The sequence below is a fragment of the Trachurus trachurus genome, assembly GCF_905171665.1.
Source record: "Trachurus trachurus genome assembly, chromosome: 4".
NCBI lineage: Eukaryota > Metazoa > Chordata > Actinopteri > Carangiformes > Carangidae > Trachurus > Trachurus trachurus.
In genome coordinates this window covers 19,743,024-19,759,360 of record NC_139898.1, presented here as the reverse complement: position 1 = coordinate 19,759,360, position 16,337 = coordinate 19,743,024, and the positions used below count along the sequence as shown (strand labels likewise).

Sequence of the window (16,337 nt, the reverse complement as noted above, 5' to 3'; positions counted from 1 at the left end):
TGTAGTAAGAACTGTCTGACCATATTAAAACAATCTGGAGTGAAAGGTTATTAACACTTGTTAAAATGGATCTTTTAAGACTTCTCAGAGTATCCGTGCTCTTTTGATATCTATAAAACCAGGACCAGTAATGAAAGCAAAAAAGTACAGTAGATTGACTAGTTTTCAAATTATAAAACAGACAAGTAATTCCCCAGACCAGAGTTCTTTACTTTACACTAGAATTTACTTTAGACAAACAGCTGGAGAAATTGTTGGCCCAACGTGCCACACCACAAACTCTGTCATCTAAAAACCTGCTTGAGGGCGAACAGACACAGGCTATTTTAAATACCAAAGAAAGCAAGTTTTATCAAAGAAGCATCAGTTGGAAAAACCTTTGATAATACTGATACTGATAAATCAGTGAATAATGATCATCCTCCGACTGTGAGACAGTGTAGGAAACGGGTTGTAGTGCCGTCTGATAGGTGAAATGAAAACCATCCCTTTATTGCTGAAGGCTTAAAGCAAATGGGCTGCTAACTGATGGGGTGTAAAACATACTGTATATAATGCCGTGTTTGTTTTTGTCTCTAACAAACGCATTGAAGAAAAATAATCAATTTGTTAAGAAGCAGGGGAGCAATGACTGTGAGGAGCGTACAGTGTTGAGTATAGCTTTAAACCATCAGAAGAATGATCCATGTTAAATCTGATGTAGCTTTGTAGACGTAGCTCTGTCGAGACCTGTGGTTTCTCAGTCGTACGAGACTGACGCAGATACCAGACCGACAGTTTGCTAATTCTATACATTTTATATTTTGCCACTCCCAACAGAGCAGATGAGTGTAACAGGGGCACTGCTGTTTGGTTAAATACAGGAAAGGGATTATCAACAGAGGCAACCAGACCATGCAAATTAATGACATTAGTGTCATCCATATCTGGTTGCCTGGGACAACAGTAACAACAGTTACGACAAGCCCTGCCTTCTTCAATTTCCTCCCATGATCGCTGTGAATGAAGTAGTGAGTGGGGACCACCTACTCCTTCCCTGTGCAACTCTGCTCCTTCCTCTGTTCTCGCTGAGCTGTAATGGCTGTAACTCACACCACTCGACTCAGAGGGAGGTGTCAGCTCCGCCGAGGAAAGAGAAACAAACTAGGATGATCACAGTGGAGGTAAAATAAACCATGTTTCATCAATGCTCTTGACTCAGCTGGCTCAGAGAGCCATGTCCAGGGACGATAAGTCAAGAGTGTAAAGCCAACACCAGCCGACCACATCCTGTTCCTGATAGGTTGTCAGGGGGTTTAATTGAGGGTATTTACTGTCAGGCCCAATCAGCAGAGCAGGTCGACACAAAATGTGGTCGTTTAAGATCTTCCTAATCCATGTACAGTTGTGGACTGTTTTCTACAGACTTGTGCCTCAGTGAGAGTCATTTCAATTCAATACTGCTAAGAACTGGCTAGAAGCTTGTGTAAATAAATGAAGAGTGCAGAACACACTTTACCACCACATAATTTCCATTTCAATACATATTTATAAAGCTGTATCTCATGACGGTGTACTGAAACTGTTCCTGTGAGTCCGTTTGGTGTTCAACATAAATTTACACTGGTAAAAAAATATATATTTCCATCCAATTTACCAAACAAGCTGAAGTGCATTTAAGATTTTCGTTATGGCACAAACTCAGCATAAACAAACTGATGCCAGAAAAAAACCAGAACAGCTTTCCTGTGCAGCTTTTTACTTCTTCTTCTTCTTAACGTATACAACAGATGAGGAACACTAGTCTTGTAAAAATATCCAAAGCCCAAGGTGCACAAATGATGGCAAAGGAATACACTCTGTCTGAATAGGTGACCCACTTCTGCTGCCACAACATCATTACTCTCACTAAGGACCCAATGTGCTCAAGGTCTTATTCTGCTAAAACCAAGCAGTGCCGCTTTGGAGCTGACCAGCTCCGTAGAACGGAGAACGTCAGATCTGGTCCAAAACACTCTAGTGCTCCGAGGCTCGGCGTGCAATGAGCCGTGACCCTACTTGGGCTATGCCACCTGAGACTCATCAACCCACATAGTTTAAACAACTCAGCGACTGGCAGCACGCACCACTTCTGTCTTCTTCACTCTTTCTTTCAGGACTCCAGCGAATCCAAACACGATGACAAGATACAGCCTGGCGACTCTGATGATTCCGGAGCTTACCACAATTTACGGGTTCCTGTGTGCCAACTCTTTACGTGAATTATTACAAATGTGAAAAGATCAAATGTAAAAATGGTTGTTTACTTTACAGTGCAGTCACTGTATACATTCATCAAGGTAATGGGTGAAGCACTTAAAAGGAAACGAGTCAATATGAAGTTGGCACAATATGAAATTGCTTTAAGGCAGGTCAGTGTCAAATAGAGATGCACTGATCCAGTTTTGTCCGATCCAATCCGATACCGATACCTGGGCTGAGCGTTTCGGCCGATACCTGATACCGATCCGATACTACTGTTGAATGAATGAACCGTATACCTTGCCATGTGAGTTAAGGCATCAGGCTTGACATAAACATTTAGCCTTGTTAAAAAAAAGGTAACAAATGAACACAGATATAAATGTACTTAATATTATTAATTAACAAATAACAAAGTGTACATTTGCAGCAAAAAGAAATAAATAACACTAGATCACTGTAACTGTATTGCTGTGTATGATATTAATAAAAAAGAAATGACTGGATCGGAATGCTGGATCGGCCTCATTCATCCGATATCCGATCCAGCTAATAGTCAATATCGGAGCCGATATCCGATCTGGGTATCGGATCGGTGCATCTCTAGTTTCAAATGCTGCATTTATGATGCGTCTAAAATCAAATAGGACACACATGGAGTACACTGTGCATATATACTTGCAGGCATAGTGCATGAAACCTGATGGTGGAGGGTGACAAGTGTTTTTCTTACGTAAGAGTGAAGAGTGAGTATGGATAATTTCAAGACAGCAATGTGTTGGAGCATCATCTGAGGATAATTACAATCGGTGTTTGAGCCAGAGACTCACTCCCATTTCATGGTTTGTCATTTGTTTGTTCTGATGGCGTCATCATGTCTTACAGGAGAAAAATGACGACCTTTTCTCCGCTACTTCGACACTAACAGCACTAAAGAAAGTGAAAACACCTGCAGCACAGGTAATCATTTACATCATGAATTTGCATCACTGACGCACATATAAAACCAAGAAACAAATAGGTCACACACCATAAACGAGGACAGCAGGGGCCAATACTGCCTTTGTGGACAAAAAAAAAAGCTGTTTAAGCATTTCTGGTCCAGCCTTATGAGGATTATTAATTTTACTAATGAGCACCGATTCCTGCAGGAGTACCGGTAAGCTCTGTGCAGCCGTCTCATTAAAGAAAAACTCATCATTTACATCTTGAAACAGAGATTACTTGCAAAAACAGAATGTGGTAATGTGATGCAAGGTTTTTTCCATGCAGCTCATTTGTGTATCACGTCTTAAACCACTGCTTTATCAGACACAGGCTATTATTATACAAAGATCAATCATTTCAATAAATCTTTCTTTGTGCAACGTTGAGTGAATCTGCTGCCAAAACTCTGAGGTTCCTGACCTGCCTGGTGGACCCTTATTGTGACACACCACTGAGGTGCAGTGAAGTCAGCTGAACACTGAAAGGTAGCGTAAGGTAACCAAGGAGTGGGGAGGAGGGGAACAAAAGGAGGAGGCACTCACCTTGTTGCCTGTCCCAGCACAGCAGATGCCCAGGGCCATGGCGGCACCGCAGCGAACATGAGGGTTGTAGCTCTCTGACAGGAGAGACACCACACTGGGACACTGCTCTGGGGTCCTGAAAAGAGACAAGAGAAAAAGAAAAAGAAAAATTGAGGCTTAAGGAATACAACATGGGCTTCACCCGACCCGTTGCGATCATTATATAAAATGTGAAAAGGGAAAAAACTGATAAAACGAGCACCGATACCTTGAATTTTGATCATAATAGCGAACAAAATATTCTTACATTTTCTACAGATAAAGGCTACCTAGTGGTTAAAAATCAGTTTTTAATTCATAACAATCTTTGTTTGACTGTGGTACAACATGTGCAGAATATTTTCACAATATATACCAATTGCCAAATCTTTGTACAGTATATCTTCCAATTTATAGGCTGATATTTTTGTGGTGTTCACATTGTCTATACGTTTTCCGTGTCAAAAAGGAACTGTAGGAGAGAATTTAAAAACTTCTTGTTTTTTGGAGACTGGACCAGACAAAGTGTAGAGAAAAGAGAGAACCGGTACAGTGAAAGAGCATGGTTATGAAATTTAGGCTTTGATTTATGTCTCTTGAAATCCTCTAAGTCCTTATGACTTTTCTCCCAAGTGGTGCTGCTGATGTTGGAATAAAAGAGAACAGCAATAATGGAGCCAAACTATCCAAGCCAAATCTTTGGCTCGAGATATAATTGCATGCATATTATATTAAAGAAATATAAACTGTTTATCATTCAAATGAAATAGTCTGGATGATTGGATTATAGTCAAATAGCCCCCAGGAAAAGGAGCGTATGCAATGATTAGATACCTAAAGTGAACTTGATGGAGCAAAATGAGATTCTTGAGTGCAGTGCAAACACAAAAACTAAAATTTAAACAGGACTTTTTTTTGCTCCCCAGTCACAATGAGGTACCCTTCAATCAGTATACAAGAGATACTACTGTAGTAACACCTGACACTGAAGAACAGTCTTCAGTCTCAGAGTGAGTGTCACCAGGTGAATGCAAATGCCATCCACACATTAGGTGACGTCCTGACTTCAGCATAAAGATGAACACATCATTCAGTCAGTTTACCATTGCTAGAAACTTTTAGATTAGTCTTATTTTGCATTACTCCTTCAGAGATATTCAATTTGAAAGCACGTGGGAAAAAAGGAATGTGGTTGAAGTAACCACAAACCTTATCTGACAATTTTCTGGTTACAGCCGCTGCTGATAACACTGACTTGGGCCTGACGGACGAACTGATTGATGGGATTACACAGAGCCTTTGAATTTCACAGAAAGGTTTGATCTGGATCAAATGGCCAATTGGAGTGAATCAATCAAATTGTTAATCGCTTTTAGGATTTTTAGGACCAGTCAGAAAGCTAACACCATAATCTATCTCAGAGATCACCAACACCCACATGCTGCCTTATCCAGATTCAGATGAATAACAGGTAATTATTACGTTTTGATGTCGTATCTCCATTTTTAACCAGTGCAGCTTCCCAGCCTTTACAACGGTGATCACACGATGCTTCTAAGTCAATGATTCATGTCAACAATTTATGTCAGTCAATAAGACACACATAGTGAGTGATAATGTTGGAAAAGTGGGGAAGCTGTTCATTTGTTAAGATGTGTTTGAGACTGTTGAAGATGACCATATAGAAACGTTTTAAGAACTGCTACCCCTCATTACAATTTCTAAAGTTAAACCTAAATATACATTTTCAAAAACCCTCTGTTGTAAAGCCATTACAGATGTTATTTTCCAAGCGTTTTGGACCTTTGCCTTGGTTTTTACATGGAACTAAAAGCTCATCCATCGCCTGAAGCAAAAACAAGAGACGGATGCTTGGAAGAGCTGGTTTATAAGCAAAAATGAAATTACTTTTCAGAGTGACAGCTTTAGTAAAGACACCAGCCTCTACTTTGATTTCTCTTAAGTGGACCTGACTACTGAACCCAAATAAAAAGATAAAAGTAGAAAACAGAAAAGCTCAATGCATTGTTTTAATAATTACAGTTACCTTATAGTGAACTGGCATTGAAGTTTAGAACGTGGCCAAGATGAACTCATGTCTTCACATTTTAGTGGTAGTTGCTTAAATGTACATCATGTCCAATAAACATGCCACTAGGACTTCAGTTAACGCCCCATTCAATCTGGACCATTAAATGTCCTTAATGACGTCTGGAAAACGAACTCTAAAAAAAAAAAAAAAGTTAAATAAAAGCTTTTCTGTGTTGTGTTCTCGACTTGTCTCATGTTCTTAAAGCCTAGTTTGTTTGGAGTTAGTAGCCTGGCTCAAACTCTACATGAGGATTTAAGATCACAAATGGCATTGGGAGAATCACTGGGAGATCTAGGCTGCCTTACAATTTCACCCACATGGATTGGGTTTATTCTATTCTGATAGTTGGACGATTCCCTTCTATCCATACATGCATGGGTGCTGACAAGATCGTAAGGCCTTCAGAGACAAAGATGAGACTTTGACCTACTAGATAAAACTGGTTTGACTGGACCAAACATGTGGGTTATGTATTCTCAACCCCTGCATTCAAAGCAAAACTAGAGCATGCTGTCAATATCCATTATAGGAATAAAAATGTATAAACTACTAGACCCTCAAAGGTTTATGTCCTTATGATACATTTTGAAATCAACGGGGGACTACAGTAACTTGAAGTATTACATGAGAAAAACTTTGACTGTGGCTTTTCCAAATAGTTGAAACTAAAGTCTTTTCAACCTTTTCAAAGTAAAAGATAGGCCAATTACCTTAAACCACCAGCAAAAATGGAGGAACTCAGTTGGAAAGAAAAAAAAATCAATATTCAGCTTTTGTTTCATCTGAAAAAGCTGTGAAGTGATGATGTCTGTATTTCAAGCCAAAGTTAAATATCCTCTTAATGTGTTATGGACTTAGAAACAGAATGAACAGCAATACTATTAAGAAGGAGGGATAAGAAAAGAAAAGAACTGAGATATTTATCAAAGACACAGGATAAATGTAACATCAGCAAAGGTTTGTAAACTCCTGCTGCCTGCTTTAGAAATTTGAATGGAACAAAATCCATTATTATTTCTTTTGAAAAGGATAAAAACAAAAAAAAAGTAATTCAGCGTGCCCTGGACACAATGAAACTTTCAGCAGTGTGTAGTGAAGCTGCCGTACTCAAAGCTCAGAGACCTTGTTGGTCATATGCAGTAGGATTAGTAATAGAAATGTTTAACGTGAAGGGCAACAACAACATACAATGCTTTTACTCGACTGATTAATGTTCTTTGACCATATGTGCATGCTTCACATTTATTATGGTGTAAGTGACAGGCTGGTAAAAAGGTTCAACTCCCCCTAGGGAGCAACATATATTGAAAGGTCAGCGAAATACAGCAGGAATATAGCTTCGCTAAACAAATTATAGATGGTTTTGCCACGTGAAATGTGATTGTGGCAGTTATCAATGCACTCTCACTGCAAAAGGGGAAGATCTGATTAGCTTGCTTCCCGTCTGTTACAACCAGTCTCCCAAATACATCTTGAAAGCACCTGGACAATGTTAATATTAGACAAATTAAGAAGCTGTGTAGTACACATAGTTGACATTTATATACACAATTCAAAACCAAGCAATGTATGGCAGAGGGTGAAAGGGGAAGACAGAAAGCAGCAAGTGACAACAACTCTGCCAATCACAAAAGGGAAAGATCTGCTATGATGTATATAAGGTTTGATTAATACTGGTCATTAGTGGGGGGAAAAAATGCATGAACTAAATGCATTAATTGTGTAAGTTTGAGGGTATAAGGCTACAATTGGTTCTAATCGAGGTATTGTACTGTCAGTAATTTATAATGAAAGAAACATTATGAATCAGAAGAGCATAATACAAAATATTATGATGATGATTTCACAAAAAAAAAAACAAGAACTGCTGATTGTTACAGCCACTGAGGGTCAGGCTGAGCCAGCAAGATTGGATATTGTTCTTAAAATGTGCCTGCGTGGCAAGCATTTAATGTGAGGGCAGAGGTCAGCATACTTTTAGCAGTACACCAAAAGCAGCCACTGGCATATAAAACAAACAAACAAAAAATCAACAAAGTTTGTGTTGGTTAGATTACGTGACCACTGCTGCTAAAAAACATACAAAACTGAACCCATTTGAAAACAATGACCACAGTAGACCAAGAGGATAAAATAGCGATGTAAGTGAAATAGGGAACATGTTCAAATAACACATTTGCTCTTTGGACAGTTCTTTACCGGGTGACCTAAGGATATACAGATCCAAGTGGGGCGGGGGATTACTGGCAGTATTTCTCACATTTCCTTGTGAGAATCACTCAACATCATCTGGTTACTGTAAACTCAAGAGATTGTTTATTTCTGTCTTTTAATGTCTTGCATCTGTTTAAAAAAAAGTAAAACAATGAATGCACACAGAGTATACACATTTTGACTTGTTAAATCAGCGAGCTCAAAAGAAAAAAAACAACAAATATGTTCAAAATTTCAAATTAAATTATCTAAATGAAATTAGGATTGTATTTAAACGACTATTGCAGCCTGAAAATATGAGCTCATTGAGGACACACAAAAAAAAACCTTAAAGATTTCTCCCTTTGCGCCACTATTACCTTCCCCCAGCACTGCTTGCCTCAAATAGAGGAGAGAACAGAAAGTGACAAATATAAACAGTGGGACGGCTGTGTTGAAGGAAATTACCTCCCAGAACCACTGGCCTGTTGCCAGAATGAAGACATTCATCTGTTTTGTACAGAGTCTGACTCACGGGCATGACGGAGAAGAGGGAGGGGAGAACCAGAGAGCGAACAAGACGGGGGAGAGAGAGCGAGAGCGAGAGAGAGAGCGCAAGTTGATCACAGGCTGTGAACAAGAGGCAGCGAGTGGGAATAGGAGAAAGGCAGACGAGCCACAACATCTGAAAGTTTTAAACCTGTGATCGCGGTAGGTGATGCGAAACAAGACTGGGGGTTCTTCCAGCTGGTGGAAGCCAAACAAATTCCACATCATGGACTGCTTCAGACAGAGACAGATTTAGGTTTCGCTGATGAGGGAGGGCTTTCTTTGTCACGTTCTTTCTTGGAGAGAGTGGAAATATAAGGATGAGATCAGGAATGTTAAAAAAGATAGTAAAGCAAGTGGTGTGCAAACACTGAAATGCTTCAGGTGTTAGGCTGCACCATCTTCCAGCATGAAATGTTGCTTTAGTGTTTATGAAAAACGTAGCTACAGGGGAAAACACTTCCAAGAGTTGAAACGTCAGAAAGCGACAAACTTTACCTTCGGGAGCAGGTAAGACATTTCTGCAAAATCACAATTACTAGTAGTTGACACGTCGTCGTATTTTTCCAATTGCTCCAGTGTGAGCCTGTAATTCCACATTATGTAATCCATTCCAAATAAAAAAGGTGTGTACATCGTCTTTACAAATGAACATGTTCAGACTGTGATTTGAACTTTGTATCTAAAAACTGACTTTAAGTTAAAAAAAAAAAAACTACTTGTATCTAAAAACTGACTTTAAGTTAAAAAAAAAACTACTTGTATCTAAAAACTGACTTTAAGTTAAAAAAAAAAACTACTTGTATTAAAACTTAGACAAATTAGTTTTTTGATTGATATTGACTATTAAGTAACAGCAGAAATGGAAAAACAATGTAAGCTACTGTATCCTATATTTTCTATCTTGGTAAATTCCTTTGCCATAATGTGGAAACAGTAATAATGAGCACACAGGAAAGACCCTCTTCATTTGTAACCATAAACATCTCATTATTATGTCAACATTCAGACCAATTAAAGCCAATGGGTGACGACAAGGTATCACTGTTCCCTTAACTGACCTGTTTGTTCTGTTCAAAGGATGCACCGGACGACAGAGTTAAAAATGCCTGGGAAAGTGCTCGCTATCATTTCACTGTGGAAATACTAATCGTGTTGGGATTACTGCCAGCACTTGAGTCCTCAGCGTTGGACGGACCCGTTCTCAGTGGACCCTCTACTGATTGTCCGCTATTCGATTCGGTTTGTACATTAAAACGAGGGATGGCGCACCCTGTCCACTGGCCCTGAGCTGTCCCACCCTGCCCTCTGCCCTTGTCCGTGGGACCCTGTGACCATGCTGACCGAGTGTCCAACACCAGGAACACCAGAGCCCCGATCCACGCTCAGGCCTGCTGTAACCTCTGCAGCACCAGCATGTCTCAGGCAGTCACGACTAACAGCTCACGGCCCGGAGAAGAGACCGGGGCTGAGCTGAAATGGGCCGCCCTGCTTATTGTCATGGTCATCATCCCCACGATCGGAGGTAACATCCTGGTCATTCTGGCTGTGTCCCTTGAAAGGAAGCTGCAGAATGCCACCAACTATTTTTTGATGTCACTTGCTGTTGCTGATCTGCTGGTGGGACTACTAGTGATGCCTATTGCCCTCGTCACTATTCTCTACAGTAAGTTTAGCACTGGTCTTTTGTTTGAGGACCCTGATTTTTTTGTGATACATTTTAAAACAACCATGTGTTTTACAAAAGCAATACATCCTTGACTGTGCTGGGAGAAAGTTCAATGCCAGGATCAGTTCCTTTACACAACTCTGATGAAATATTAAACCAAACGATGAGCATTACCTTAACACCTAGCTATGTTTGAATTGTTCTTAATCTGTGTGGATTTAGTAGTTTTGAACTAGAGAATTAAAAAGACAATCAAAAAATAAAAATATATTAAAAACCTATAAAACTTCGAAAACCACTACTTACCACTGTGCAAGGCAAGCATGTTTTACAGAGAGTGTAGAAGTGAGTGAGTGTGTTTGTTGTAGACATAAGCAGTGGCAGTACTTTTACAATTTTCCGTATCATTGGAAAATTGTATGCAACTTTTATTAGCCTTGGTAATCTACCAAGAAAACAAGACAGCATGCTTATGGGTAGTGAAACGGGATAAAAATAGTTTGCGAGGAACACTAGATATAATCGCAACTCTCTGTAAACAAATTACTCTTGATGAAATATAACAAGAGATAGTAAGCAATAAACACACTACTTCCTCTGGCAGTGCTATGGTAGCAGTAGTACAGCTTAGATTGAACTATTGGTCACTGAACTATTGGTTCTGCACAAGACCTGGTATGTTTTACTGGATTACCCCAGAGGTCCTTTACTGGCCTGCACAAGTCAAACTGTGCATCTTAATGCAGAGGGCACAATAATTCTGACATTTGGAGGAGGCCCTGATCCTTATACTGGGAATAAACACAATGAGGTGTAAAAGTATATACGCCTGCCTTTTTTCTGTGACTGAAAAAGGTTGAGTTTCATTAAAAGCACATGGAAGACCATTTAAAATAGAGCAGTCTCATTTCTTTGGATTGATAGACGGGTCGTTCAAATTTGCTAAAAACTTAAAGGTTTGAAAGTGATTGTATTTTTCTTACCTGAATTTGTTTATGTAGACACACACACATGCATCAATACACATGCACATAGATAATGGAACTAAAATATAATTATTCATAGACTGGTTCTATCACACAAATAATCATATCCACTAAAATGTTGCATTTTCAAGAAAAAAAAAGGAAAATAAATTCCCTTAGCAAATATTTTTCAGACTCAAACAGCTGTCATTACTCTCCTTTTTAGGGAGATGAAGCTCACAGCACTGAGGTGAGAAAGGAGAGGTCATGGGGACATAAACATGCACCAACACTGTTTGTGTGAAAGGCTGGTGTGAAGCATAGCAGGGCTATCAACAGTATGGACATTCAAACTGCCAGACAGAGGATCAGTTTCTCGTGAGGAGCACTCAGTCGTGCAGTGCAGGACCGGGTATAACCGTCTACGGTTAACCAGCAGAGCATCATTCTTTAAGGCCCCCATTTCCCGAAATCACAGAAAACAACTTCAGATAACAGATCAAGGTCATTACAAGGCCACAAAGCCACAAAGAAAGTGCTTCATTTTAAATTTGAAAAGCCAAGATAAGAATGTGATCACAATTACACACCTGTAAGCACTGCCAAGCATTTTCCACATCTGTTCCACAGCTGCATTTAATGCATATCGAAAAAACCTGATGTTTAAGCCTGAATGTGAGCGGTGTTAAATGTTGTAAACCAAAAAAGTATCAAGATATTCTTTTCAGAAGACAAATGATTTGGTTCTCTCCCTCTCTAATTGTTTAACTTTTATTTTAAGAGCTGTGGGTCAGAGGATTTTTGTACTGCGCAATGCTCTGTATATCGGCATCATTTTGAGTGACTGAGTTGATTAGACGCAAGAAAGAAAAAATAACAGCATAGAATAGATACTTGTTTGATGATAAAACTAAGCTTATTCCCTGGAAATGGCCTGAGCTATAATATAATTAATGTGACTCTGATTGCAACACAAGACCATGAAAACTAATACAAGCACACTTGCTCCAACGCAGATGAGATAAAATGTACATGTTAAATAGATATTTGCAGAGTACATCTCTATCCTAAACATATTAAAAACATGTCCCTTTCAAAAAGCCTTTTGGACCCTGCATACTGTGTTTATTGAAATATATATGGGGCTGAGGTGAGGTCTTAACAAAAAAGAGATACAGTGGGTCTGCTCCGAGAGTGAGCGAGGTATTTGTCAATGAAGAGGCCAACCAGATGAAAACTAATCAAAACTATGACTCAAAATTTCCCCCAAATGCGACAAGAAAGTGGTAGAAGGAAAAGAGGGGGAGGGTGGCATAACAAAAGAAAATTATGTAAAGGAATAATTCCAACAACAATCTTTTGCAATGTTAATGGGTGACGGGACAAACGCCAGAACAATTACTTGCCAATTTTATGCCTGGAACAGAAAATAAACACTACTGTTGAGCATAGTCTCCAGCACATCTACAGAAAGAGCTTGTAGCTCCATAAACAGTCAGTGAACCCTCCTTTTTCCAGTAAAGTCATTCCTCCCAGAGATAAACAAACACCAATCTTTTGCATGAGTGTTACTTCTAATCGCTTGCCATTGTGGTACATCTCCCATAACCAGCAGTGTGCAAAACTCAAGTTCTTTCTGGATTCAAGAGGGATAACTCATTTTAGTTATATATCATGGTATTTTAGTTATGTAGAGACAGCACCAAAGATGCATAAATGACATAGAAAAAGTAGACAATATGTTATATGCCTCCACCAAACAGCCCAGTTGCAGGATATATGGTCGCAATCTCCATTTCTGTTCCGCAGTTTAAGTGTTGAAAAATGGCCAGATGCAACTTTATGATGTCAATGTAAAGCTGAACTTTGACAATTTACCTTAAAAAAGTTGTAATTTCATCCTATAAGACATTAGTTTTCATTTATGTCATGGCTTGTGCTTGAAATTTGTAATTTGTGGCAAAAAAACATCTTGTGATGCCATCATGACCTTGAACCTTAAACTCACTATTATCGAATCAGGTCATCTTTGAGTCTGTTACAAGGCATTTTAGAGATAACATGCTCACAATAATGACGTAGACAAACATGCGGACAACCCAAATACATAACTGGCACTGACTGTCACTGGTGCAATGGCATGAAACAAACTTGCAAAAAAACAGAGATCACTATCTTACTAGAATAATTTCTTTCTCATCTTCCCTTTAGACTCTGACTGGCCTCTTCCGGATTTCCTCTGCCCCATATGGCTCTTCCTCGATGTGCTGTTTTCTACCGCGTCCATCATGCACCTATGCGCCATTTCACTGGATCGCTACATTGCCATCAAGAAACCGATTCAACACAGCCAGTACAAATCCAGAGCCAAAGCAATGGTGAAGATTGCACTGGTGTGGCTCATATCCATTTGTAAGCTCAATAACTCACATTTAACTTTTCACAAAACATGTTTTACAGACCTCTGGGGTAATCCTTATTTTGATAAAACTATTTCACAGGAAGAGTCTGGTTTCTTGACATAATATCAATGGACAGACCTTGTTTATCGACTCAGAAATATTTCCTAGATGCAATAAAAAGAGATACTATATAAAAAGCAACCTGTAAGCTATAGTATGAATGGGGACTCAGTTACAGTGGACCTCTGAGAAGTTACTGATAACGATACAAAGCCTTTAAAGGATTGGATTTCCTGCCTGGATCAAACTGTGCCTTTTTTCTGCATAGGCCCCCATCTGAATATTGAGGTCCATTATTCAACATCCACTAATCATTAATCATTTTAGCTTTCCCACAAGAAACTACAGAATATAAATATGGACCATTTCAGCAAAGCATTTACTGCTCGGTTCTAAAATCACAAAAAGCCCAGACTGTTTGGCTGTCGGGTTTGATTTCATTTGAGTTTCATTTCATGAGTAAAACCAGAAGATCAGATGGAATGAAGGGAGCAGCACTTAACACTGCTGACAGCAGAAGAGCTTTTACCCCGTCTGTATACTGTTGTGTGTTCAAGAGGCATCATGGCATGGATGATCACTCTCCTTGATTTAAAAAAAAAAAAAAAAAAAAACACAAAAAGGAATTCCTGCAACCAGATGTTGCTTTGGTATTCTTTACACTACTTTTTCATTAAAAACGTGAATCTTTTTTCAACTATATATGTATAGTATAAATATAAAGTATTAACATTGCCACTCATTAACTGTTATTGTCATTTTCCAGGTATCGCAATCCCAATTCCAATAAAGGGACTTAAGGACTACTATTTTACCAATAATGTCACCTTCAACAGTAACCACACCTGCCTGCTGAAAACCGACACCTTCCGGGAGTTTATCATGTTTGGCTCCTTGGCGGCATTCTTCATCCCTTTGACAATCATGATGGTCATCTACCTGCTCACTGTCCAAGTGTTGCGCAAAAAGGTTTATTTACTCAGGTCAAGGGTGTCTCAGCGCTTCAGCTACCCGACAGTCTCCACAGTTTTTCAAAGGGAGCATGGTGGGACGTCGCCTCAAGCAGAGCAACAGAACATGCTAGAAAGCAGACTTCCCAGGATACCAGAAAATTCAAACACAGGAACAATGAACTCTCCTACAAGAGATGAAATGTCCTTTCGCAGAATGTCAACAATGGGCAAGAAGTCAATGCAGACTCTGAGCAATGAGCAGCGTGCCTCAAAGGTGCTCGGCATTGTCTTCCTTCTTTTTGTAGTAATGTGGTGTCCTTTCTTCATTACCAATATCACTTCTGTGCTGTGCACCAGCTGTGATGTTAATGTAATTGCACGCCTCATGGAGATTTTTGTTTGGGTTGGTTATGTATCATCCGGTATCAACCCTTTGGTCTACACCCTGTTCAACAAAACCTTCAGACAGGCGTTCACGCGTTACATTACATGCAATTACAAAAACCCTGCAAGTCAAAGGCCAGGAAAGCAACTAAGAGCCTCAAATGCAGACCGGACATTTACGCGGATTTCATTCAGGTCTTCCATGGCAGAAAACTCAAAACTGTTCATGAAACGGGGAATGAAGAATGGCATTGGAGCAGTGAGCTACCAAAGTCCACTAAGGAGCAGGCAAACACCAGGACAGTCATCTGGTGGCGTTGTGTTAGACACAATCCTTCTTACTGAAAATGAAGATGGTAAGCAGGAGGAACATGTAAGCTGTGTATAGAGCTACTTGAAGAAAATTCTCCAAATTAAAAGGGCGAACTTGAAGTGGATGAAGTTCATGGTGCAAATTTTATATCTCTTTGAAGACAAATGTTAGCTCTACCGTCAAAATTCACAATGCATGGAAGCTGCTGTTGTAACTCTTTCAATGCCAAAACGTAAATCAAATCTAACCTGATGTTGCATCAGCAATGTTTTTCATGACATAGCAGGGCAAGGCAATATTTCTAAGTGTGTCATTTCGGAAAAACACACAAAATGGTATTTTTATTTCAATGTTTAAAACTGGTTCATTATATTTATGAACGTACTATGTGGTCAAAATACCACTCAGTGAGTGTTCAACAGTCTGCTGAAAAAGCAAGACCGTTCATAGACACAAAAAGAGTCTGAAGACTATGAAAGGTCAAATTTCAACTGCATTTAGGCCACCAGACCAAATGTGAGGAATGAAGACTTTATGACCGCCTGTAAACTCTATGAATACAGTATACAATATATTCCTTTCCTATGCTGAACCTTTCAACTTGGGCTTTCTAAATATGCTGTAAACCATTGCAGTCTACATTGCTTATACTTCAAAATGGCCACAACTATTTTTCAAATCTCTTTTGCAACAGACACGTGCATTAACAAAATGCATTGCACTCTTGATATGATACTTGTTTTATTTGCTGGAACTTTGGGAAGCGCTCTTGTATGAGTATTGAAGCAGCCTGATGTTTTGACATGTTAAAAGGTTTCCATGTTAAAGACTGTATATAAGTATGAACAAAATCCAGAATAAATAGAAACTGAAACATGTTCAATAAAATATTTTCTGTGTTGCTAAAATGAAAGAAAACTGAATCATATTGGAATAATTGTTCTTTCACTGTTGAGATCTGTACCATACTATTTCAAATCAAGTACAAAT

General features: G+C 39.2%; 2 protein-coding genes across 2 annotated transcripts in view; one reads left to right on the top strand and one right to left on the bottom strand.

Annotated features, from left to right (window-relative positions):
- psmd1 (proteasome 26S subunit, non-ATPase 1) overlaps positions 1–16,337 on the bottom strand; it is a 39,728-nt gene that overhangs the window by 14,126 nt on the left and 9,265 nt on the right. Inside the window, exon 17 of the mRNA XM_083970604.1 lies at positions 3,750–3,864. Within this exon, the coding sequence (XP_083826730.1) occupies positions 3,750–3,864 (115 nt within the window). The remainder of the gene's footprint in view (positions 1–3,749; positions 3,865–16,337) is intronic.
- Positions 9,009–16,153, top strand: htr2b (5-hydroxytryptamine (serotonin) receptor 2B, G protein-coupled). The gene is made up of 4 exons (XM_083969807.1): positions 9,009–9,111; positions 9,682–10,267; positions 13,447–13,647; positions 14,464–16,153. The coding sequence occupies exons 2-4, from the start codon at positions 10,018–10,020 to the stop codon at positions 15,420–15,422; spliced, it is 1,410 nt and encodes a 469-aa protein (XP_083825933.1). The 5' UTR covers positions 9,009–9,111; positions 9,682–10,017; the 3' UTR covers positions 15,423–16,153.

Excerpts from the sequence above, each read along its gene's own strand:
- htr2b (XM_083969807.1), top strand. The coding sequence starts at position 10,018 with ATGTCTCAGGCAGTCACGACTAACAGCTCACGGCCCGGAGAAGAGACC. Across the intron at positions 10,268-13,446 it reads CCTCGTCACTATTCTCTACA|ACTCTGACTGGCCTCTTCCG; the intron begins GTAAGTTTAGCA and ends TCTTCCCTTTAG. Across the intron at positions 13,648-14,463 it reads GGTGTGGCTCATATCCATTT|GTATCGCAATCCCAATTCCA; the intron begins GTAAGCTCAATA and ends GTCATTTTCCAG.